Below are 25,690 nucleotides of genomic sequence, written 5' to 3'. Positions count from 1 at the left end.
TCTAATTTTGTTGACTATTCCCCATTTCATCAAAATTACATATTTTTGAAGTCTTATTCTTTCAGTTAAGAAACATATTTACTAGAATTTCAGTTTCTGACTTATTTTCTAATATAATTTTAGTTTGCTTTTTAATTACCTGAGTTTTCTTTGAAGCCATGCTTAAGGATGGCAATGGGCAAGGTATGGGCAGGGTACAGCAATACCATACCTATACCCGTATAGTAAATGGGTACAAACTTCTACCCATACCCGTACCCATGCGTATCAAATTTTAATCATACCCATACCCGGCGGGTACCCGTACCCATTGGATACCCAGTGGGTAGGTTAAATTGTACACAAGTCAATCATAATTTTACATTTATCGATAACGAATTTGATTAAAAAAATTAATTATCTGAACTCAATAACATGTAGTTGAGTACATAATATAAAAATCGCATTCTCATCTTTTAACTCATAAGTCAATAAAAGTAGACGTGTCACGTAAGAATTTGACAATAAATGGGCAGAGTATGGGTATACCCGCGGTTATAAGGCTATACCCATATCCTGCCCATGACATAACGGGCAGGGTATGGGTACTACCCATATGCATAAAAGTGTACCCATATCCTGCCCATACGGGTACGGTACCCACGGGTACCCGTATCCATGGGTAAAATTGTCATCCTTAGCCATCCTCTTTCTTATATGTCCCTTTTAGGTGAGTTATATTATTGTCTCTCTTTTTTTCCAATTATTCCGTGTTGAATGGGGTGATGTTTGTGTGAACCTTGTCCACGTGCCTAATGTATCGATATCACTCTTTGCCGAGACAAAGAGACAAAATATTTTCTTTTCACATAATCATTCACATAAAGACTAAGACATGCCGAAGATTCTCACAATTTTATTTTGACATACAAGCTTACGAGATATCAAGAATATCTAACTTCTTGGAGTGGTGGGAGCAAGCAGTCCTCCTCACTCCACACCCCGGCGTGAAAAATGACGTGATCCATAATCATCCTCGTATTTAGTGGATCTTAAAGCACCGCAACACATCCTTCCTTGACCATGTGTACTAGGACATCGCTAGCCTCCTCGATACGATTAAAGCTAAGACCTAGCTCTTAGGGTGCAGCGTTGTACTCCCCTCCGGCCTCCATCCCAAAATACAAGGCACGATTTTTGCGCGGTCTTTGATGCACGACTTTGATCACTAATGTATTCTCAATTACTTATATTGAGAATGTATAAACGACTTTGATCACTTGATGATATTAATACAAATTTTGTGGATACATCATATATGTAAGTACAAATCAAAATCAAAGTTGCAAGTTGTCGATTAGGGTTGTCCTTTTGTGGGTATGTACATAACTCTTTCGAGCCGTAGGTAAATCAGCCGTTGGAATGGACACCTGAAAGCATGGATGGAAGCGACAAAGCCGGCGCCGGCCGCTTCCGCTACAAAGGCGACACGCCCACGCCCCCACAAACCTTGACATCGCTCTCCCACTCCGGCCGGCTCCCACCACCGCACACGCCCGCGTCACCGATCAACTCCGATCACCACCTCCGCTCCACTCCCCGCCGCATTGCATCGATCGCATGCTGCCCTCCCTCGCCCAGCCCCTCCTCCACTCCCCGACCACCGCCACCGCCACCGCCACCCCGCGCCGCGCGCTCGCTGCCTCCACAGCGCTACGGAGGCTCGCGTCCCCGGCGCGACGCGTCGCCGCTTCTCCGCTCCGCGCCGTGGTGTCCGGGCCGGGGGTTAAGGAGGAGATGGCGCCGGCTGCGGCGGGGCAGGAGGCCAGGCCGCTCCGGGTCGGGCTCGTCTGCGGCGGGCCATCCGCCGAGCGGGGCATCTCGCTCAACTCCGCCCGCTCCGTGCTCGATCACATCCAGGTCAGCCTTCGTGTCGACGTATGAGCGGACGAGCCGGAGCTTACTGTTGCTTGGCCTGAGCTGTGCCTGTGATACTGCAAGTGTTTCTTAAGGGTTTGACTGTGCTTGGTCAGCGCTTGGTCACTCTCTGTGCTGGTTGACTGACTGGATGGAAAATGTTTGATGCAGGGTGAGGATTTGTTGGTGAGCTGCTACTACATCGACTGCGGCATGAACGCGTACGGGATATCGCCCGCGCAGGTCAGCGGATGATGTGTTCAGATACTCTTGTTTCTTACCTGAACATTCAGTTGCTTCTTAGCTGAATATTCAGTTAGTTACACATGCATACCCGAGCACTCTACTTGTAAAATGACAATCTGCCGTCATCTTCTATTTCCACAGCTATACTCCAACACCCCTTCCGACTTTGATTTCAAGCTTGAAAGGTCAGCTTATTGCCAGAGATTATTTACTTCCCTTCCTACCTGTAGTTCACTCCAAAATATTCAGTTTCGGGTTTCACTTCTACAGCCTAGCGCAAGAGTTCCGCTCCTTATCTGAATTCGCGGACCATCTTTCCGCCAATGTTGACATCGTCTTCCCGGTGATACACGGGAAATTCGGTGAAGATGGTGGTATTCAGGTTAGCAGTTACCAGAGGATATTGAATAGGCAAATTTGCTAAACGTTGGTATTCTGCAGTGTAGAACTTAATATGAGTTCATCAACACTGAAATTTAGAATTTCTAATTTTTTATATGTTTGTCATGTTCTTCCAAACATTCAGGAGCTTTTGGAGAAGAACAATATTCCGTTTGTTGGAACGCCCTCTAACGAATGTCGCCGTGCTTTCGACAAGGTATGCTTTGCCCAACACACCTTGACAGTTGACATGGCACCACTTCGCCCATTAACTTTTTTTGTTGCCATAAGTAGTTGTTCAGGGCTTCATATCTGCCATTACTGTCATTTAAAGGTCTCCATGGAAAATTGTTCTGTGTCCACCAATATCGAAAACCTTTTGTATATCGACTTCATATGAACCAATCCAATCATCCAAGTGACCTGATCTGTTGAATCCTTAATATGACTGCAGCATAATGCATCTCTCGAGCTTGAAGCCCAAGGTTTCTTAACAGTACCAAACTTTCTTGTAGAGGTAAGCTTCATTGTTACTACATCTGTTCCGTGATATAAAGGCGTATAATTTTTTCCTGAAGTCAAACAATGTAGAGTTTGACCAAGCTTATAGAAAAATCTGTTGATAACTATGATCCTATATAGATATAATATGAACATTTATGTCATGATGTATCTAATAAATTGATTTAGCATGATAGTAGTTTTTTCTGAAGATTTGGTCAACTTTTACATAATTTGACTTTTGAAAAAATGTACACGCCTTATTTTATGGAACGGAGGTAGTACTGTTTTGTGTACACATGTAGTATATTTATCGTTGTTAACAGTTTATTCTTTTTATTAAATATATTTTAATCATGCACACTAGTATGTACTACCTCCATCGCAAAGCTTAAGGCTTTTTTTTTTGGAAAGTCAAACCAAGTAAAGTTTGACCAAAACTTTTAGAAGAATCTATCAAACAATATGATATTTTGTAGATACCATATGAAATATATTTCATTATCTATCTAGTGATATTGATTATGTATTTTGGATGTTAATAATTTTTGGTAAAAACTTGGTCAAACTTGACATAATTTGACTTTCTATAAATAATACAAGCCTTAAGCTTTGGTATGGAGGTAGTAGTTTGTAGGCATAAAGGCAGTGACACCCTTGAATGTTGTAATCATTCATGACTTTGTTCTTGTGTTCCTTTTTGAGAAAAATAAGGGCACTGAATCTTATTGAACACTTAGAAAAATACATTTCAGTCTGTCTCTTACAAAAACACAACAGTGGTTAAGAAAGACAAAAATATCCCAGGGAAAAAAGAAGAAAGTATTGCCTTAGTAAAATTTAAAAACTAGTAGAATTGGCCAAGGCTTGTTATCCATAATTTGATTGTTCTTCAGTAATGATTTATAATTTACAACGAATATTAATTTAGGAGGTGTTTGTGATTATTAATTCTGATGCTCTTCTGTTGGGACTTGACCATGCATCACTCATGTGTCACTTATGTGCTATGGCTAAGTAGAAGGATAAGTTGGACAAGTCAAAATTGGAGGAATGGTTCAGAACCGTCAACTTGAATAAAGAAAATGGCAAAGTGGTGGTAAGTACAGATGCATTGCTTGAAAATTTATTGCCGGAATTGTCTTGTTTAGTTTGTAACTTCTGATATCCTTACACAGGTCAAACCTACAAGAGCTGGATCAAGTATAGGTGTAGTTGTCGCTTATGGTGCTAATGAGGCAGCTGAGAAAGCAGAGGGAATAATTGCAGAGGTACCTGGTATTAGTAATTATTGCTATGTTTCTTATAAAACAGAAAACAAAGTTTCCATAATTTGATCTCTAATGTCTAACAGGGAATTGATGATAAGATCATCATAGAAGTTTTTCTTGAAGGGGGCTGTGAATTTACAGCCATTGTTATTGATGTTGGGACAACTAATAACAGTCAGCCTATTGTTCTGCTTCCAACAGAAGTATGATTTATATCGTATATTTCTTAACTATGTTTTCCTGTGGTCCTTAACATGCCCAACAGAAGGCTGGTTTATATTATTTTATTCTGTAGTTCAACAGACCTATTATTTTGTAAAAATAACTGTAACGTCGAAGAAAAGAATGATATCATCTTACCAGAAGGGCTGGGACTGGTACTCCTTATGTTCATTAGCATAATCGATAGCTTCTGATCTTATGTTAATTCGTAACATAATCACATTTGGTAGACAACAGAGTACTGTCTTTGAATTATTAGCAATAAAGATAATTTTTACAAATACGTTTCAATGCTTTAGGTGGTCCTATGAGGGCAGATAAAATTAGGTTGTTACATGTGGAGAGAGTTTGATTGCTAGAATCTCTCTGTGTTGTGCAGAAAGACTGAACTAGTTTCTTTTATCTCCTTTACTGCAGGTTGAGCTTCTATCATCTAGTAATAGTGAAATTCAGGAGGATACAATATTTAACTACCGTAGGAAGTACCTTCCAACTCAACAGGTATTTAAAATATAGATCACATACTACTATGTAAGTGACTGGTTATAGTATGCATGCGAACGGGCAGATGTTTTCTGTTGATCTATGTAACATTAGTCAGACAAAATGAGACAATACTTTTCAATAAGGCCCGTCAGGTGATAACACGCATTGGAAATATGTATCTCATACTGCTACCAAATGATTGGGCCGTATACATGCACATGGGCTTGATATGTGTAACTTAACTTAGCAATGCACTGAATATTGATCTCTTCACAGGTTGCTTATCATACACCTCCACGTTTTCCGACAGAGGTGATTGATTGCATAAGAGAAGGGGTATCTCTCTTATTTCGCCATTTTGGCCTGCGTGACTTTGCCAGGATAGATGGTTGGTTTATACCAAGACCCGCTACTTCTCTATCCTCGTCTGAAACCGGTGGTAAATTTGGAAACACAGAGTATGGTATTGTCCTTTTCACTGACATTAATTTGGTAAGCACCTTTAGAACAATTTCCTCATGTTTAGTTTGCGTCGTGTGGTTTGCGTCTTCTAGTGTGTGACATCTGTCTCTATCCTTAACAGATAAGTGGGATGGAGCAAACCAGTTTTTTATTTCAGCAAGCTTCAAGGGTATTTCTACCAATATTTTGTACTGTACATCCTCATATAAAAAAATTGATTTTCATAAATTAGAAACCAATTCAACTAGGATACATGATTTTTTTCTCCTTTATGGTCACATTTGCTTGCCGCTGGATTGCACCATTGATGATATTTATATTTTGCAAATGATATGCGGTATATAATATTAGCACTAAAGCTTTGTAGTAGCAATCAATCATCATGCAAGTACTGCAAGTAAGTACTGCAAAACTATATGCATACATATATAATGCTTGATCTCGCCACTAACTGCAGAAAAAATAACACTTTTCAGGTTGGATTCTCTCACTCTCGAATACTCCGTACAATTGTTCAGCATGCTTGCTCGCGGTTTCCTTCCCTTGTTCCAAGCAATAATGCATGGACTGCTTTGTTCAGAAAAATGCAATCAGCAAAACAAGCAGAGGTAATCCAAAATGGTACATGCAAGCAGAAAGCTTTTGTAATATTTGGTGGCGATACTTCGGAGCGGCAAGTATCACTTATGAGTGGCACAAATGTCTGGCTTAATTTGCAAGGGTTCGATGATGTAAGATATCTACCTTTGTGATACTAGCTAATTACCTAATCCTTGATCACCTTGGTGTATTTATTCTTGATGCTTTCATGCATTTGGTCATGTCCTGTCTGTACTTTGTTACCATTGTGTCTTGGGGTGTATGCTAATCCATGCTTTTATTTTCCATTTCATGCTTTGATTATAATCATTTCTTTATGGTGCCTTTAGCTTGATGTGACACCGTGCTTGCTTACACCTGCAAATGGATATTTTTCTTCCCACAACCAAGATTTCAACGAAAGTGCACGTGACGTTTGGACGCTGCCGTAAGTGTCAGTTTTCCTAATTGGATCTTATTCATATGAATATACCATAATCTCTTATTTGTAAAACGAATCAACCTTTGTATAATATGATTAGAAAGTTTAGAAAACAGACTCCTGGTCAGTTGTAGAATGTGAAACTTTGCCTACGCAAACCTAATGATTGTAAATTGAGTCTTGCATAATTCATCTTCTAGTTTCTGTTTGAAAACATGAAGTTCCATCTTTATTTGCTATAGTTTATTATTAAAACGTTTTGCTACTTTCATGCTAATGATCAACCTAGTTTCTATCGGCTTCCTGGATATCCATGATCAGAAAGTGACAAATAAATTCAAAATTTGAAGATTTCTATTCAGTGCTAATGTTCTGAAAACTACTAGTTAGATCATCGCTTATCGGATCGGCGTATTCAATTTGTCTTGGACTTCAGTCTTAGAGTTTGTATTTTGGACAAAAGATGAGGTGTCTAATTTGGTTGTTACTCACAATCAGTGTTACTGTTGATGAGAATTGCTCATACACCATGTCAAATAACAAGCCCCTGTCCTTGTATCTGACACTTCCAGTACATATTAGGGTTATTATCTGGATTTTTAACTCCAAAAAATTAAGGAAAATGTAAGAAGAACCTTTGGGATGAAATAGCCACTGCTATTAAAGTTGTGGAACTTGAACTTTGTAGTGGGAGACATCCACTCCCCCATCCAACTGAAGCTAGATGGAGTATTTAAATTTAAATGAAAATATAGAAGAAATAATATTTTTAAGTTGATATCTCACTGCATGTAATCATAATATTTCTGAAAGCATAATGATGCCGGTCATCTGTTTTGGTCATTTTTGGCCTAAACTGAAATTTACATATGACTGATATATTAATTTAGTTCTGGGCATTTAAGATCCAACATTGACCTTTAATCAAAGAGCGTGAAATTTGTTCATTATTCATAGTTTTCATAGTTCACTGAATTATTCACTACTTATTGTGTGACAGATATTCATTAGTGTTACGACATACAACTGAAGAAGTTTGTGATGCATGTTTCGAGGCAATTGAACCTGAGAGGGTTGCAATAACATCTCGCTTACGTGGTCAAGTTATGAAAGAACTTGAACAAGCATTAAGAAAACAAGATTGGTTTGCAGGCTTTGATATTGCTGATGAACAACCTAGTAAATACTCTTTGCAACAGTGGATCAACCATGTTAAAGAAGCTAAAGCTGTAGTGTTCATTGCAGGTATTTCTTTTTTGTTTTGCTGAACTTATAGCCTTGTAGGTACAATAATGCCCATATTTTCGCGTATCTATGTATAAGTGAACTTATGATGGTACACGTACAAGATTAACTATTTCAACATGATATGGTATGTAAATTTTCATGGTATTTCCGGATTGTTTTTTCAAAATAATATTTCGGGATTAATGAACCCCATTAATACTTCATGTGCTTCATCTTATCACAATGAAAACAAACATAAGTGTCAATGTCACAGTGGAAGTGCAGATTTAGATGCCTACACATAATCAAAAGATTACTCTCACTTGATTTTGGCATATGTTCTGCATTCATCACCTATGGTTACTTTTGTTTTGGTATATCATTTCCTATATATTACATGTAGTTCATGGTGGTATTGGGGAGGATGGTACCATCCAATCGCTGTTGGAATCTGCAGGAGTTCCTTACACAGGTTCAGTGCAGTTTGTAGTGTACGTTTATGTTTCCAACTTCAGTATTAAACTATCGTAATATCGAAATTCTCATTATGCAGGCCCAGGACCAATAGCTTCTAGAACATGCATGGACAAAGTTGCAACTTCACTTGTCGTTGACCATGTATGAGCCTTTCAGATCTTATGTTTGCAAATTCCATGATCATTTTTTTAGTATGGCAATATATGATACTAATGATAGTCAAGAAGCAATTCATTAACAGCACAATGGTTGCTTACTGAATAATTTGTTTGAAATGTACTCATGCTATGATTGTAACCATGAAAGATGGTTCACTAGTTTTCTGGTACTTGTGTAGTTGGCTAGTCATGGAATTCACACCATACCAAAGGATGTACGAGCATCAGAAGAGCTACTACAGAAATCTCCTGTTGATATCTGGAATGAACTGAAAACAAAACTACAAACGGTAACCGTATGTGTGAAACCTGCTCGTGATGGATGCTCAACTGGTGTGGCAAGATTGTGGTGAGCATTTTGTAATCTCAAATCACATCTAAATTTTTTTATTCAGCGTGACTACTATATCTTGGAGTGTCATATGCATGATTTCTTTAAGAAATTATCTATTATCAGCTGTCCAGAAGACCTAGAAGTCTATACAAATGCATTGAGGAGAAAGCTTCAGCGTCTGCCTGCTAACTGTCTATCTAGGGTACCAGAAAATTCTATTTGCTAACTCATTAATCCTGCAGGACTTGGATGTTGAGATGCATGTTTTACAGTGATCTATATTTTCTAGGCACATGGAGTAATTGAGATGCCAGTCCCTCCTCCGGAGTCATTAATATTTGAGCCATATATAGAAACCGACGAAATTATCATTTCAAATGAAGCAAGGGATGACAGTTCCCGGCATCTGGTTTGGAAGGGAGAAAAGGAATGGCTTGAAATAACTGTTGGTGTCGTTGGCAAACGTGGGGAGATGCATTCATTAAATCCAAGTATCACAGTCAAAGAAAGCGGTGATATCTTATCTCTTGAAGAGAAATTTCAAGGTAATTAGTCTGGCGCAAGTCTCTGAAGGTTTACAATGGTGGTCCAGAGTCATATTTGTCTTGCCTTAAAAAAAAAGAGGGTCATATTGTCTTAAGGCCAGCTTGGTAATGTTATTTTCCAGATGCCGGTACTTTCTAATGTGGCACCCACAACTGAGCTTGGCTCAGTTCATCAGATAAACTGACAAATTCTCAATGTTTTTCTGGAATGAAAAATCTTGTTTTCAGTACCATGGCTTGTAATGTCTGCATATTTTCCTCGTTTGCTTCACTGTGAGCATAGTTAACAAGATTTAATTCTACTTCCAGGTGGAACTGGAATCAACTTGACGCCACCTCCTGCATCAATTATGAGGTATAAATTCCCACCATTTGTGCAGCGGAATTTATTTTTCAATCCTTGCTGTGTACCATGACCTAATACTGTATCTTCTGTATTTGCAGCGAGGATGCTCTGCGGAAATGCAAAAGTTGTATTGAGATGATGGCAAACACACTGGGGCTGGAAGGTTTTTCACGCATTGATGCATTTGTGAACGTGCAAAATGGCGAGGTACCTCCCTCTTTTTTTTTGTGATGTTAGTAAGTGAAGAAGAAATTATCTGCGGTAACTAATCACTAGTCCAACATTTGTTTCTAAAGGTGCTGTTGATAGAGGTAAATACTGTACCTGGGATGACGCCATCCACGGTTCTGATTCACCAAGTAAGTATCTCTACACATTACTCCACAAACCTCATCTGTTTAAACTACGTGTCTCTCCGTGTAACCCTTTTTCGCTCATGCCATCCAAATATGTAGGCACTGACAGAAGAACCACCCATTTACCCCCACAAGTTCTTCAGAACACTCCTTGATCTGGCGTTTGCAAGAGCAAACTAGATATATAGTTCACCGAGGTCCCCCCAACTCATCAATTTGAGTGCAAATAAGGTCGTTTATCACCATATCTGTAATGTGCAACTGCAATTGTAAGTAGTTATGTGGATTTTGGTAGCCAGTGGTGTGAAGTTTGTGTGTCCGGGTAATAGTGGACAGAAGATGGGAACACAGAAAATGCCCTGTTGAATCCCACTCTTTCGTCTTTTTAAGGTGACTAGCCGATAGAATTTGGCATGTGTTTACCTGGGTTACAATCCTTGGCGTGCCGGAAAATTAACCTTCCAGGTTAGTGAATGGTTTCTGGACTGAGAACTCTACATCTTTGCTATGTGGAGCCATCCAGTACAACAAGGTGAGCTTCTTTTTTTGTTTCTAGATAGTGATCCAACGAGGTGAGTGTGCCAAATAAGTGCACGGCCGACAACGAAAAAGCAGCAACGGGCGAGCGTGCGTGTGCTTTCGGCTAAGAAAGAACATTACAGGTCGCTCCGATACATGTGCAGTGCTAAAATAATTTTCTGATCAAATGCCTCCACCACTACCACGCAGAATGCGGTTCGGGTTTAGTCAAATGCAGATACCCTTCTTGATTTAACTAAGATAAGAGTTTACCTAATTGCTGATAGCGAGTTAATGTATGTTTACATCTTTTCGACACGCCTCGTCAACCTGATCAACTTTTTTTGTGTGGGGATATGCAATTATGTCATAGAAATGTTGATCGGGGCAGATTTTTCAAGACAGGCTTCCAAGTCTAGAAAAGACAAGGAAATACAGACGGATGTGTTGTGTGAACATTTTCACTTTGTATGATAATTAAAGTCCAAACTAAAATATTTATCGAATATATATTCGTGTCATGTAAAGGTAAAGCTGCTGGCTCCACTCTCGCACGATAGTTATATTTCTGTCGTTTCAGATGGCTGATCGAAAGCACTCATGGCTCATAGTTGCTTTTCCTTCGATTCCACTATGTATCCAAGTGCGCATGCGACGTGTAGTAGTAGCCGAAACGAAGATAGATACTACAAGGATGGTGGTCGATCGATCCAATTTCATTGTCGTTGTCACATTGTGATAATAGTACTAGGATAGGAAGCTTTTCATCAGTCTTGGATTCCAGCGATCGTATCACTTGTCATTTCGGTGTGAGTGTATGATCCAAGATACTATACATGATGTGATATGGTGATGGAAGAACCGTGGCCTGATGATGCCATGATATGATGGTTAGACGATACATATTTTTTCTGAAGGGAGGCCGAAGCTTCTGGAGTCTGCATCAAAATAATGCACACAAAGCTCTTATTATATTATTTAAAAATTATGACAAAATGAATACATCGATCTACTTAAAGTCACCTTCCAATCGATCACAGTCACTACACCTACAAGTTTGATGATGGGGCGGTCACGTACAGAGCCTAATCACATCATTTAAATTTGGAGGCCACACCAAGCTGCTCAACGGCGAGCCAGGCGCACAAGCTAGCTGGTCCGGTAGATCGCCGGCGCGCCGCCTCCAGAATTTCCCACCACCTCCGTCTTCCATCGACGCATCTTGAGATGTGAAGATTACATGATAGTACATGTATCCAAGGATCAAGGTCAAGCAATTAGGGTTTCTTCCAAAGAAAGCTTTTCCAAGGAGACTAGGTAAAGATGACCACGAGCATGTACATAGGATAGGAGTTAGGAGTATATGCAGACGAGCAAGAGTGAATTATGCTTTCATTGATCGCCTATTAATTTGGCTGCAACTCCGTATCAAAGGTTTTCTGATGGAAATGCGTTTTGGGTAACTAGTGTTGGTGATAACTTGGGATTGGTAGGTAAGGGGGTCGATCATGCTGAAAAGGACTGGATCGATGCGTAGACGTATCAAGCACACCGATCGATCGTTTGAGATGGGTGCGTTGCTTTCACCGTATCCTATCATAATTTAGAAAATTAGTGACGGAAACGTAATGATTAACTAGCACGGCGGCTTAACTAGCTACATGATCATATCGATCATGCCATGCCATTCAGGCAGAAGAAACAAAAGCATTACTACTCCTACTAGTTTCCAATGGATTAGCATGGTGTTTTCCCCACGTTTCGTAGCTAATTAATCTCCTGGCTTCAGACTCATGCACGTACATCAACCAATCAAAGCCCTAATCGCAAGCAAATTGGGAGCTTAGCTGGGGATAAAGAGCCGTGTGCGTTATTGAGTGAGAAATACACATGCTTATCGACAAGGACACTCAAACAAAAGAAACTGATCGATGCGACCACGGTACTGCATCTTCCATGGACCTTGGTTAATTTGAGAGCTTGCGTACGCAGATGCCGAGAATCGTACTGTCTTGGAATCAATCTGAATTGAGTAATCGATGGCGAGGCAGCCCAGTCCTCGAAATAGGCTTTCGCCCCGCTTTATAAATAAAGCCGCAACGGCCGAACCGATACAAGGTGGTGAGGAGAACCTCTTACAAAGCAGATCAAGGATAAACAAAAAAGAACACGAAAACCAAAACTTGCGGCGACATTGAAAACGGCCCGAGTTGCAACGGAGCTCCACAACGGCGCCCCCAAGAGGGTAACGACGCATCACGCCGCCGCCGCCGAGACCGCAAGGTCTAGGTTTTCACCTGGAGCCGTCCCGCAGGGAGGATACCCACAACGACGCCCCCAAGAGGGTTGCGACACCCGCAGGCATCGCCATCGCTGGCGCCGAGGCGCTGAGCTTTCGCCCGAAAGCATCCTCACACCACGCCCGGAGAACTTAGCCGCCCGCAGCCACCGAAGTAGGTTTCCGAAACAAGATCTGGGAGCTACCAAAGCCGAAGCGCCGCCAACCCCAGGAACACCCATCGTCCGCTCCACGCCATCCCCATGACCGAAGAGAGGGCCACCACCACCGCAACGTTGCCCGCCGTAGAGCCAACCGTGCAGTCCGCCTTCCGGGGCCGCCGCCCCGGCCTCCCACGAGCTCGAGCCCATGACCTAGCCAACACGCGAAACGCTGACGAAATGGACAGGGCAGGCCAACACCATAGCTAGCAGTCATCAGGGCCAGCGCCAGCTAGGGGAGGGGATCCGCCCTCCGGCACACAAGGTGCCCACCGTCCGGACGTGGTAGCACTACCAATTAGGCCTAGATCAGGCCCGACCGCCTGCCAGGCCCGGATCAGGCCCCATTAGCCGTGTTGCCGCGCTGCTATGCCCACGTCGCCGATGCCATCCAACTGCAGCTCTGTGCCGAGCCAACCCATGCCGCCACCGGCCAGACCACCATGTGTTAGGCAGATGCCAAAAGCAGCATCACCGCGACCTCACTCCTCGCAAGACGGCCGCGACCGAGACCGCACATCGCCGCAAAGGAGCACCCCCGCCGCAACGCCCGGGGACGTAGTTGCACCGTAACCGACGCCACCACGCCGCCGATCAAGCCCGTCGCTTTGTCGGCCTCCAAGAAATCGCCTTTGAACGCCGGCAAGAACATCCGACGACCCGCCCGAGCAAAATAGGGGACGAACGCAGAGCTGCCCGGGCCGCCAGATCTGGGCCCACCTGGCCCAGATCTAGATCCAGCCGCAGTGCAGCCCGGAGGGTGCCCCGCCGGCGGTGGCCCTGCCCTGGCCCGCCTGGCCATGGACAGTGCCCGCCAGGCCCAGATCGGGACCCAACTGGCCCAACCTGCGCCGCGCCGCCAGCCAGCCCCCTCCGACGCCGCGCTCCGCCGCCTGCCCTGGCACGCGCTGCGCCGCCACTGCCTTCGCCGAGAGCCGCAGCCGCCATGCCTTGCCGCCGCGCCGCCGGACCGAGTCCCGGACGCCCCGAAGAGCACCGCCGCCGGCCGCATCTGCCCCGCGCAGAGCCCCGCGCGCGGGTAAGGAAGAGCCCGCCGCCGCCGGCACCACGCGGGCTTTGCCCGGCGGCGCTCGCCGGCGGCGGCGGGGAGGAGAGGAGGAAGGAGGTTGGGGTGCGGGGAGAAGCTAGGTTTCGCCCCGGTCGCCCGCGGGGAGCGACGCGGAGCGAAGCGTTTTTCGATGCCTTCTCAACCTTGGGCAGCCCAGTCCAGCTTACATGTGCATGCCAGCTCGGATGTTCGTCATAAGCAAGCACATATCGCTGTTAGAAGTACTTGTATATTAGCATTTGCATATAATGAAGTACTCCCTCCTGCTCTAAATAGTTGTCATAGATTTAGGCAAAAATATAAGATAAAATGGATCTGGATTTATTAAGTCTCCAATAAGTACTTAGAGTCGGAGTGAGTGTATATCAAAGAGGATCAGACACATCTTCTACGTCTAAAAGATATACTGCCCGCTTTATTAAATTATTCAATAAAGGCTTGACAACAGTATATACATCAAAAAAATCGAATCCATCCTACAACATCAACAAAACCGATAAAGAGTGAAGATTATGCCAACAAAGTCTTATGGCCTCAAAACACGAACACCCCTCACCAACTAGGAATCGGAACTCACTAGTAGAAACAAGGGCTTTGGTTTTTTGCCCCAAATGTCATTTGCACCGGATTTGGCACGAACCGGTGCTAAAAGGGGTCATTAGCACCGGTTCGTGGGGAGCAGCCGGCCGAGGGACCTTTTGCACCGGTTCGTGTTACGAACCGGTGCAAATGATCTATCTTTTGTCCCCAGCCCTATTTCAGCTCAGCTACCGGCCAAACAGCCCAGCTCACTTCATTTTTGCTAGGAAAAGGTGTGTGTGTTGAGTGCTAAGTTGCTTCTCTTTGGCATGCACATAAGGTGCTCGATGAAATGTGTGAGAGAGTGATGCCGCTTGATTTTACACCCAACAAAAATGAGATGAGGTGCCGGAGCGACACTTAAGCTTTCTCCTCTTTCTTTCCTCCTCGATCAAGGTTTAAGCAACAACTTAACCCTTTCATTTGTACGGTGCTAATTTCCACTATTTATAAATATTATGATGTTTTGTAATTATTTATTGATAAACTTAATTAATTATTTGATGTAGATGAACCGGCGACAATGGATGTACGTTGACCGACGTCTACCCGAGTTCAGATCGGGCCTGGAAGAATTTATCCGTGTGGCTCAGGAAAACCCACAGGCGGATGGTTTTATGTGTTGTCCATGTGTTGATTGCCATAACTTGAAGCAATACCCTGAATGGCAAGTCATTCACTCACACCTGCTTTGGAAAGGTTTCATGCCCAGCTATAATTGTTGGACCAAGCATGGAGAAAGAGGGGTTATGATGGAAGACGACGAAGAAGAAGAAGAGGATGATGATATGTACCCTAACTACGGTGATACTGCAACAGGGCATGATGAAGATGAAGATGCAGGAGGAGGTGATCAAGATGAAGAGGCATCAGATGAGCCCGTTGATGATGTTCTTCGTCGGGCCATCGCCGATGCACACAGAGATGCAGAAACAGAAAACGAGAAGCGAAAGTTAAAGGGCATGTTAGATGATCACAAAAAGAAGTTATACCCAAATTGCGAAGATGGCAACACAAAGCTCGGTGCCACCCTGGAGTTGCTGCAATGGAAGGCAGAGGCTGGTATATGTGACAAGCCATTTGAGAAGTTACTGAAAATAATGAAGAGGAGGTTTCCAAAGAATAACGAATTGCCTGACAGTACGTACGAAGCAAAGAAGGTTCTCTGCCCTCTAGGATTAGAGGTGCTGAAGATACATGCATGCATTAATGACTGCATCCTCTACCGCCCTGAGTATGAAAATTTGGAAAAATGTCCGGTATGCACTGCACTTCGGTATAAGATCAGGCGAGATGACCCTGGTGATGTTGAGGGCGAGCCCCTAGGAAGAGGGTTCTGCCAAGGTTATGTGGTATGCTCCTATAATACCACGGTTGAAATGTCTGTTCAGAAATAAAGAGCATGCCAGGTTGTTGCGATGGCACAAAGAAGACCGTAAGAAAGACGAGATGCTGAGACACCCCGCTGATGGGTCGCAGTGGAGGACAATCGATAGAGAGTTCCCGGATTTTACAGATGACGCGAGGAACTTAAGGTTTGGCCTAAGTACAGATGGAATGAATCCTTTTGGGGAGCAGAGCTGCAGTCATAGCACTTGGCCTGTAACTCTATGTATCTATAACCTTCCGCCTTGGTTGTGCATGAAGCGGAAGTTCATTATGATGCCAGTGCTCATCCAAGGCCCAAAGCAACCCGGCAACGATATTGATGTGTACCTACAGCCATTATTTGAAGAACTCTTACAGTTGTGGAGCAAACCAGGTGTACATGCATGGGATGAGTACAAACAGGAGTCATTTAACCTACGAGCGTTGCTTTTCGTGACCATCAATGATTGGCCTGCTCTTAGTAACCTTTCGTGACAGACAAACAAGGGATACAATGCATGCACGCACTGTTTAGATGAGACCGAAGGTGCCTATTTGCATAAATGTAAGAAGGTTGTGTACACAGGGCATCGTCGATTTCTTCCAAAGAGGCACCCCGTCAGAAAGAAAGGCAATCATTTCGGAGGTGAGGCAGATCGCCGGGTGAAGCCTGAACTCCGTACCGGTGATGCTTTACTTGATATGGTCAAGGACCTAAAAGTAATCTTTGGAAAGGGTCCTGGCGGCCAATCTGTTCCGAATGACGACGTTACCGGACACGCACCCATGTGGAAGAATAAATCTATAGTTTGGGATCTACCCTATTTGAAAGTCCTAGAGGTCCGCTCTTCAATCGACGTGATGCACGTGACGAAGAATCTTTGCGTGAACCTGCTAGGTTTCTTAGGCGTGTATGGGAAGACAAAAGATACACCGAAGCACGGGAGGACCAGTATCGTATGAAAGTCCCAAAAGACAAGCAAGAACAGGATTACAAGGATACAGGAGTCGCTTAAGTCCCGCCGCCTACGCTCTTACCAAAGCGAGAGAAGGATATCTTTTTGAAGTCCTTTACGGTATCAAGGTCCCGTCTGGCTTCTCCTCCAATATAAAGGGAATTATAAATATGGAGAAGAAAACATTCCGAACCTGAAGTCGCATGACTGCCACATTATTATGACGCAGCTTGCTTCCGGTTGCACCGAGGGGGCTTCTGTAGGAAAATGTTCGAATACCCATTGTGAAGCTATGTGCATTCCTTAATGCGATATCTCGAAGGTAATCGATCCAGCTAGTCTTCCAAGGTTACGTAAGGATGTGGTGCAATGTCTTGTTAGCTTTGAGTTGGTGTTTCCACCATCTGTCTGCCATATTATGACCCATCTCCGGGTTCACCTTGTCGAAGAGATTGCCATCCTCGGTCTGTCTTTCTACACAATATGTTCCCCTTCGAGAGGTTCATGGGGGTCTTAAAGAAATATGTTCATAACCGTGCTAGGCCGAAGGAAGCATCTCCAAGGGCTATGGAACAGAGGAGGTCATCGAGTTACGTGTTGACTTCATTCCCGACCTTAAGTCGATTGGTGTTCCTGAATCGCGACATGAGGGGCGACTAAGTGGAAAAGGCACGCTAGGAAGGAAATCAATGATATGTAGGGACGGCATTTCTTTCACTCAAGCACACTACACAGTTCTACAAAGTTCCACCTTGGTGGCCCCGTATATCACTGATCACAAGAATATTGTGCGCTCAGAACATCTGGGGCAGTCTGAAGACTGGATTACGCATAAACATATGCAGACATTCGGCGGTTGGCTCCGAGAACATCTCATTAATAACAACAGTATTGTAGATCAGTTGTACATGTTGGCTGGGTCACCATCTTCGACTATAGTGACTTTCCAGGGGTACGAGATAAATGGAAATACCTTCTACACGTTCGCCCAAGATAAAAAGAGCACCAACCAAAACAGTGGTGTCCGCATTGATGCAACAAACACTAGCAGTGGCAAAAAGGACACATATTATGGTTACATAGAGGAGATATGGGAACTTGACTATGGACCTTCTTTTAAGGTCCCTTTATTTCGGTGCAAATGGTTCAAGCTGGATGGAAAAGGGGTAAAGGTAGACCAGCTGTACGGAATGACAACAGTGGATACCAACAATCTTGGTTACAGAGACGAACCATTCGTCCTAGCCAATGATGTGGCTCAGGTTTTCTATGTGAAGGACATGTCCTCTAGACCGAATAAAAGAAAACATAAGGAAACGAGCTCATCCGATGAGCCAAAGCGTCACATAGTTCTTTCAGGGAAAAGAACCATCGTGGGAGTCGAGGACAAGACAGACATGTCAGAAGATTATAATAAGTTTGCTGAAATTTCGCCCTTCACAGTGAACATTGATCCAACCATCGCGTTAAATGCTGAAGATACTCCATGGTTACGGTCGAAGCGATCATAATGTATTAATTATTATCATGTACCTTGAGCTCATATTGTGAAGCGTTTGTTGTGATATGTATCTGTAACATTGGTCGGAGGGGGCTATATATATATAGCGTTGTGTGCCTCCAGATAATCCCCTCCCCCCAGATGAAACCACCCCAGATAAGGCAAATAACAGATAAGCCTCCCCCAGATTTAGCCCCCCCATCTTTAGCACCGGTTCCAGCCAGGAACCGAGATAAAAGGATATATAAACTAATCCACCATCTTTATCACCGGTTCCAGCCAGTAACCGGGATAAAAGGGGTATATAAACTAATCAACCGTCTTTAGCACCGGTTCCAGCCATTAACCGGGATAAAACGACAACGACTTTATTGAAATTTAACAAGATACATTAACTAAACTTAAACTAAAACAACGACAACACTGCTTTATTGAAATTCAAAAATAACAACTTCTACTAGTTCTTCCGCGCATCTGCTGCTGCCCTCCTGGCTGTCGCCTCCTGCCGCAGCTCCTCCTCACGACGACGCTTATGCATCTCCTCACTATCCAGATCCGCCACACGCGGCCGCTTATGCAGCTCCTGGAGACTCTGCCTCTCAAACGCTTCTATGGTAGCCGCTAGCGCCGCCTCCTCCCACTTCTCTATCTCTGCGAGCTGCGGGTCCACCTCATCCGCTGCTGCCCTCCTGGCTGCCGCCTCCTGCCGCAGCTGCTGCTGCAGCTCCTCCCACTCCTCTATCTCCGCGAGCTGCGGGTCCACCTCCACCGGCGGTGGGTGCGGCTTTGGAGGCATTGTGCAATGGGCTAGGGTTCAGTGATGAGTGAAATGGGAGACACGGGGGAGTACTATTTATAGAGGGCGTTTAGGCGGGAAATCTCCGCGCTGCGCGTTGTGGAGGGAAAATGTCAAGTGCGGCGTCGTGGCGGGAACATATCCCGCGCAGCGTCGTGGCGGGAAAATGTCCAGCGCGGCGTCTTGGCGGAAACCCGCGCAGCGTCGTGGCGGGAAATGTCCAGCGCGGCGTCGTGGCGGGAACATATCCCGCGCGGCGTCGTGGCGGAAACCCGCGCAGCGTCGTTGCGGGAACTCGATCCCGCGCGAAACAGAGAAAAAAGGCGGGAAGAACGCAAAATTTTCAGCCAAAATTGGGGTCTTTTGCACCGGTTCGTGGCTGGAACCGGTGCAAAAGAGTCTTTTGCACCGGTTCCAGCCACGAACCGGTGCAAAAGCCCCTGCTACTTAACTGCGCGCGCCCTCCTTCTTCCCCATTCGCGAGGAGATTTGGACGCCGGCGAGCTGCCAAAATTTTCCAAGCCCACGCCGTCGCCCGCCGCCCGCCCGCCGTCCGCGCCGTCGCCCGCGCGCCCGCGCTGCGCGTCGCCGGCCGTTGCCCGCGCCCGCCCGCCGTCGCCCGCCGTCACCCGCCCGCGCCGCCGCCGCCGCGCCGCGCTCGCTCCTCCTCTCTTCTCCTCCTCCACACCGCGTCTCTGTCGCCCGCCGTCGCCCGCTGTCGCTGCTGCCGCCGCCCGCCCGCTGCCGCCCGCGCCCGCCGCCCGCCAGCGCCCGCCGCCCCGCCGCGCCGCGCTCCTGCTCCTCCTCTTCCTCCTCCACACCGCGCTTCGCCGCCGTCGCCGCGCGCCGCCGCCGCCCGCGCCGCCCTGCTCCTCCCTCCGCGCCGTCCGCCGCCGCACGCCCTCGAGGTGAGCAGCGCCGCCTGCCCCTGCCCCCTCCTTTTTTTTTGTTTTAGTTAGTTTTTAGTTAGGAAATTTTAGTTAGAAATTTTAGTTAGGAAATTTTAGTTAGAAACAATTTAGTTAGAAAATTTTAGTTAGAAAATTTTAGTTAGGAAATTTTAGTTAGAAAATTTTAGTTAGAAAATTTAGTTAGAAAATTTTAGTTAGAAACAATTTAGTTAGAAAATTTTAGTTAGAAAATTTTAGTTAGAAAATTTAGTTAGAAAATTCTAGTTAGAAAATTTTAGTTAGAAAATTTTAGTTAGAAAGTTTAGTTAGTAAACTGTTAGAAATTTTAGTTAGGAAATTTTAGTTATTTTAGTTAGGAAATTGTTAGAAAGTTTAGTTAGTAAATTGTTAGAAATTTTAGTTAGGAAATTGTTAGAAATTTTAGTTAGAAAAAATTTAGTGTGTTAGAAAAAAGTTAGTGTGTTACATGTGTTAGGAAATTTTAGTTAGAAAAAATTTAGTATGTGTTAGATTTTAAATAGTATGTGTTAGAAAAAATTAGATGAAATATGTAAGTACTTTATTTTAGATGTGTTAGAAAAAAATTAGATGGAATATGTCAGTACTATATTAGTATGTGTTAGAAAATTTTTAATTACTTTGATTCATATTCATAAGTACTTTATTCAAATTCAATATTATATTTGTTAGTTTGCATACGATGCCGCGGCCTCCGCGTCCTGGAGCTAGGACAGTTTTAGAGGAGATGCAGCAGATGGGGGAAGTCCGGGACTGGGCTCCGCCGGGGTGGCACTGGGAGGTGTTATCTTCCGGGGCGCGCACCTTGGTGTGGAATCCGGGTCCTGTCGTCGACCCGGATATTCTCTGGTGGGGGTCTTATGGGCCACGTTCGTTTCAGAGGGAGCCGGCCCCGCCGGAGGAGGTAGCTCAGCGCATTGAAGCGGAGGACCAGCACGTTCGCCGTTACATGTATGCGTTAGACAACATGTATAGGACCGGATGGAGCGTTATGCAGGGATCTCATGTTAGCTATGCTCCCGTTGTTGTTCCCCAGCTTGGAGCCCAGAAAAACTCGTGCCCCCCGCTCCAAGTGTATCCCGATGTCCTAGCGTGCCTTGATCCAACGATGGTAAAACTATACAAAGATGAGGCAGATGCGGCCGGTATGAGTATTCCTGAGTACTTAAGCCGCATCGAATTCATGGCCACGGACGATGTCCAATTAGCATACCATTACACATACGGGGAACCTCTTGTCAGAGCTGCGGAGTTGCCTAATCTATCAACACAGTTGCGAAGACTACATAATTGGTACTTGGATGCATGTAAGGACGGCCAGAACTGGATCATGGTGGCAATAAGAGATGAGCACTACGGGCGAACTGACGTGATGAACATCGAATTTTGTGAATTATTTCAGTTATTCAACCAAGACGCCCTCGACAAATCTCTGCTGAGTGCATACTGTCTGTAAGTATTATTTATGTAATTAAGTCTCTACCGCGACTCGTCCATTATTGCATGCATATAACCATACTCTCACTGTATTATGCAGAATGAAGATTCGCGAATGCCGCAAGGGGCAAATCTATGATCTTGGGTTCGTTGACCCATATACCGTGAATGGGTATACTGTCGACAACTCTCCCAAGGACACGGAGAATAACTTGGTACATGTCTTAAGGAAAAACTCATACAAAAGGGCAATACTATTTCCTTACAACTTCGCGTGAGTGTTACTCTCTTCACACATTAAATCTTTTTCGCTTACTCCATGTGTTAAGTGTAATTGATGAGTTATGCATATATATATATGTGTGTGTCCGCAGGTTTCACTATATCCTGCTAGTCATTGAACCCGACACCGGGATAGTAGAAGTCATGGACTCGAAGAGTAAACCCCTTGAGGCGTGGGGGGACATGGCTGATATCCTCCACAAGGCTTGGAAACGGTTCACCAATAAAGCTCCGGGTTTAAAGAATAAAGATCTTCGAATAAAACATGTACCGGTAAGTACTAATGGCTAGGCCGCGCATCTCTTTGATTCTAGTTTCAATACAATTATTATCATCCTTGATTATATATATATTATTTTGATTGAACTTTGTTCTCGTAAAGTGCTTGAGGCAAGAGGACGGGAATAATTTATGCGGGTTCTACGTTTGCGAGTTCATCCGCCAGAATACCCATCATGTGAGGGACATTTTGGAACAACTTGATGTAAGTAATTAAACAACATTCATGGCTTTATTTTATCGATCACCTTGTGTTTCATTCACATACACACATATATATATATACTGACCATCGTACCTTCTTCAAATTATTATTAGATCGAACGGTTGCGGGACGGTCTTCTAGCAACAGAGCGTGTACGAGCAATTCAAGAAGAACTGGCGGGGTTCTTACTTGAGCAAGTCATAGCTCCAGATGGAGAACACTATGTGGACAACCGCCAATATCAAAGTTGATGTAGACATATATATATATGCATGAACGTGTGTCACTTTGATCGATATATGTAATACAATGGTTTCCTATATATATATTTGAATTGTTTGCATTAATATTATACCGTGTTTCGAATGGAGGCAGAGTCGCCGCGGCAGCGTTTTAGTGAAAATTCCTGCCGCGGCGAGGAAGCTGCGGCAGCGTTTTAGTGCAATTCTGCCGCGGCAGAGTCTACCGCCGCAGGGAATGGCACCAAAACCCTGCCGCGGCACAACCCTTTTGCACCGGTTCGTATTACGAACCGGTGCAAAAGGTCCCCCGCCGGACTCACCACACACGGCCACGTCGTGCCCCCTTTAGCACCGGTTTGTAACAGAACCGGTGCAAAAGGGGGGGGGGCCTTTTGCACCGGATGGTTTGCACCGGTTGGCCATCCGGTGCATATGGGCCTTATGAACCGGTGCAAAAGAGCAGTTTTCCACTAGTGACTATCTCATACCTCAAGACTCTCTAAGTGAAACATGAGCCTCACTCGATATAGAAGACTCTTAGAGAGCGCCTCTACACACACTACATAATCTGTCACCACCATCAAAACTGGCAAGCACTACTAGGAAAAAGCTCTTCTGTGACGCACCTTTTTGAACTTATGTGGCGCATATGCCTTGCGCCACAGTTGTCACGAGACATATATTTGAATTTTGTGGCGCATATGTACACGCGCCACAGAATTTTGTAAAACTTCTGTGGCGCACCAGGTCGAGTGCGCCACTGGAAACTTCTATGGCGCACCAGGCCGGCCGGAGGAGGTGGTGGAGGTGGTGGTGGTGGTGGTGGAGGAGGAGGAGGAGGAGGAGGAGAGGAGGTGGTGGTGGTGGTGGTGGTGGTGGAGGAGGAGGTGGTGGTGGTGGTGGGTGGTCGCCGGAGGAGGAGGTGGTGGTGGTGGTCGCCGGAGGAGGAGGAGGAGGTGGTGGTGGTGGTCGGCGGAGGAGGAGGAGAAGGTGGTGATGGTGGTGGTCGGCGGAGGAGGAGGAGAAGGTGGTGGTCGCCGGAGGAGGAAGCTGTAGGAGGAGGAGGGAGAAGAAGGGAGGAGGTGGTGGTGTAGAAGAAGGGAGGAGAAGTGGAGGGGAAGGAGGAGAAGTGAGGAGATGGAGAAGTGTAGGAGAAGAGGAGGAGGAGAATGACGCCTCCGAAATTCAAAATTCGGGCTAAGAAGTCTATGGTGCATGTCCATATGGTGCGCCACAGAAAAAAAATTGATTTTTTTTTATTTTTGCAGGAAAAAATCTTTAACTTGCCATATCTTTTTACTCTTTTCGAATTTGTCGATTCTAAAAATTGTCTAACCAGGTAAATCCCGGTGAATTCGGATGTAGAATTTTCTCCCGGTCATTTTGATATATTGTGCGTTTTTTCGACTTCGTATGCAACCAGGAATCCAGTATGATGATTTTGCAACGCAATTTTACAAAAAAGTCGAAATTCATGTTTGTTAATTCTCAGTGGTACTAGATGACATATACATGGGCACCTAGAAGGATTTATTTTTTGAAATTTCTATCTATTTCTTTTGTATTTTACAGTGCTAAAAAAGGGGATCCACGGGGGGTGGGGGTGAAGTTGCATATGGGGAGCAAAAACAACCCTACACATTTTGTGGCGCATATGCCCATATGCGCCACATAAAGTTGAACTTTATGTGGCGCATATGGGCATATGCGCCACATAATTGTGGACTCGTACTGTCAGGGGTGGCCACCCACAATAAATTCATATGCCCCACCGAAGTTCAAATTTATGTGGCACATGTAGGCATGCGCCACAGAATTCCCTTCGCCCATGTGAAGTACTGGACCCCCGTGGGCCCCATATAGATTCTGTGGCGCATCCGTCCACATGCGTCACAGAAAGCCACAATTTTGTGGCGCACCAGTATTACATGCGCCACAGGAAATCAAATTTTTTGTGGAACATATTTTTATATGCATCGCAGAAATATTTTTGTGTAGCACACACTTTTAGGTGCACCACAGAATACATTTCTACCTATAATAGTCTTCGTTAGTTTGTGACCGATGCCGCCATGACACCAGACAACGTTCACGTCGTGCGCAAGTCCATGATGGTAGCCGCCGCAATGCCCCGCTGAGACCCACCATTGTTGACGTAGTAGATGCAACAATGATTTACCTCTGGTTCGTCCATCCAGCACCTGCTCCAAGAAAAACGATGCCACGGGATGGAGGGAGAGCGACACTGAAGGCGACGCCATCGTCCGAACCACGAGACCTAGGTCTAGGATTTCGGGAGAGAGCGACGATGGAGATTTCGGGAGCGAGATTAGGCACACGACGTACCCAGCTTCGGGTCCGATTGGTGGAGGATCCCTACGTGCTGCTAGCAATCCAGTATATGATCATATATATGTTTACAGGGTGCCGCCATAGGCGGAGCTATGTTGTCTATCTGGTATCTCCCTCTCTCGGGTGCCCTGGCTGGCTTTATATATGCCAACCAGCCTAGGGTTTTACAAGAGTTCTAGTCGACTACTTCTTCGGGTTGCCTTGTTGGGCCTTCTCCATATTGGGCCGAGCCAAGCCAGGTATACTAATAATGGGTACCCGAAGGGTATACCCATGTCACCCGGAGCAGCCTGAGTGAGTCGATGATGGATGCACCAAGGATGCATTCAACAAGGTAACGACGCATAGACGCCGCCATCGCCCGCCAAAGGTCGGGGCAGTCACACCCATTTCGCAGCCGGGACTAGATATGGGACAAGCTCCGGTGACCTAGATCGAGCCCGCAGTCCCAACGTGACACAAATTATAGCCGTCGCGGCCGAGACGGCAAACGGTGCAGCTCGCCCTTGCTGCTTGGAGAACGGAGGCCACATCCCGCCGCCATCCAGAGCGCAGAAAACCGCAACACCATTCGTCGTTCCACCGCTGCTCCTAGGCAACGGCGAGGCTTTGCCGGGCTATGCACTCCTACGGTGGCGAGGGAGGGGAGGGGTGCAGGTGGCGCAGGCTAGGGGATTCCTCGCGTGGCCATTCGGATTAGTACAATTTGTCGCAGTGGTTTTCCGAAAACCCAAAAAGGGGATCTGTC

At 45.1% G+C, this 25,690-nt stretch overlaps 1 protein-coding gene and 1 long non-coding RNA gene across 2 annotated transcripts; both read left to right on the top strand.

Annotated features, from left to right (window-relative positions):
• The first annotated feature begins 1,450 nt into the window (after nt 1–1,450).
• On the top strand, nt 1,451–10,363 carry LOC127331389 (uncharacterized). The gene is made up of 24 exons (XM_051357535.2): nt 1,451–1,899; nt 2,068–2,139; nt 2,284–2,327; nt 2,413–2,524; nt 2,669–2,740; nt 2,978–3,040; nt 4,046–4,123; nt 4,203–4,295; nt 4,379–4,498; nt 4,935–5,018; nt 5,280–5,495; nt 5,587–5,634; nt 5,942–6,196; nt 6,395–6,492; nt 7,487–7,731; nt 8,117–8,185; nt 8,267–8,331; nt 8,528–8,697; nt 8,806–8,884; nt 8,972–9,227; nt 9,537–9,582; nt 9,672–9,780; nt 9,870–9,932; nt 10,029–10,363. The coding sequence occupies exons 1-24, from the start codon at nt 1,600–1,602 to the stop codon at nt 10,107–10,109; spliced, it is 2,838 nt and encodes a 945-aa protein (XP_051213495.1). The 5' UTR covers nt 1,451–1,599; the 3' UTR covers nt 10,110–10,363.
• Nucleotides 10,364–22,228: 11,865 nt separating this feature from the next.
• On the top strand, nt 22,229–22,695 carry LOC127329793 (uncharacterized). The gene is made up of 2 exons (XR_007869015.1): nt 22,229–22,348; nt 22,462–22,695. It is a non-coding gene; the product is annotated as an uncharacterized lncRNA (long non-coding RNA).
• Nucleotides 22,696–25,690: the final 2,995 nt, after the last annotated feature.

The sequence above is a fragment of the Lolium perenne genome, chromosome 2 (assembly GCF_019359855.2).
Source record: "Lolium perenne isolate Kyuss_39 chromosome 2, Kyuss_2.0, whole genome shotgun sequence".
Classification (NCBI taxonomy): Eukaryota; Viridiplantae; Streptophyta; class Magnoliopsida; order Poales; family Poaceae; genus Lolium; species Lolium perenne.
This window is presented reverse-complemented; position numbering and strand designations above follow the sequence as displayed.

Excerpts from the sequence above, each read along its gene's own strand:
- LOC127331389 (XM_051357535.2), top strand. The coding sequence starts at position 1,600 with ATGCTGCCCTCCCTCGCCCAGCCCCTCCTCCACTCCCCGACCACCGCC. Across the intron at positions 2,741-2,977 it reads GTCGCCGTGCTTTCGACAAG|CATAATGCATCTCTCGAGCT; the intron begins GTATGCTTTGCC and ends ATATGACTGCAG. Across the intron at positions 9,228-9,536 it reads TCTTGAAGAGAAATTTCAAG|GTGGAACTGGAATCAACTTG; the intron begins GTAATTAGTCTG and ends TTCTACTTCCAG.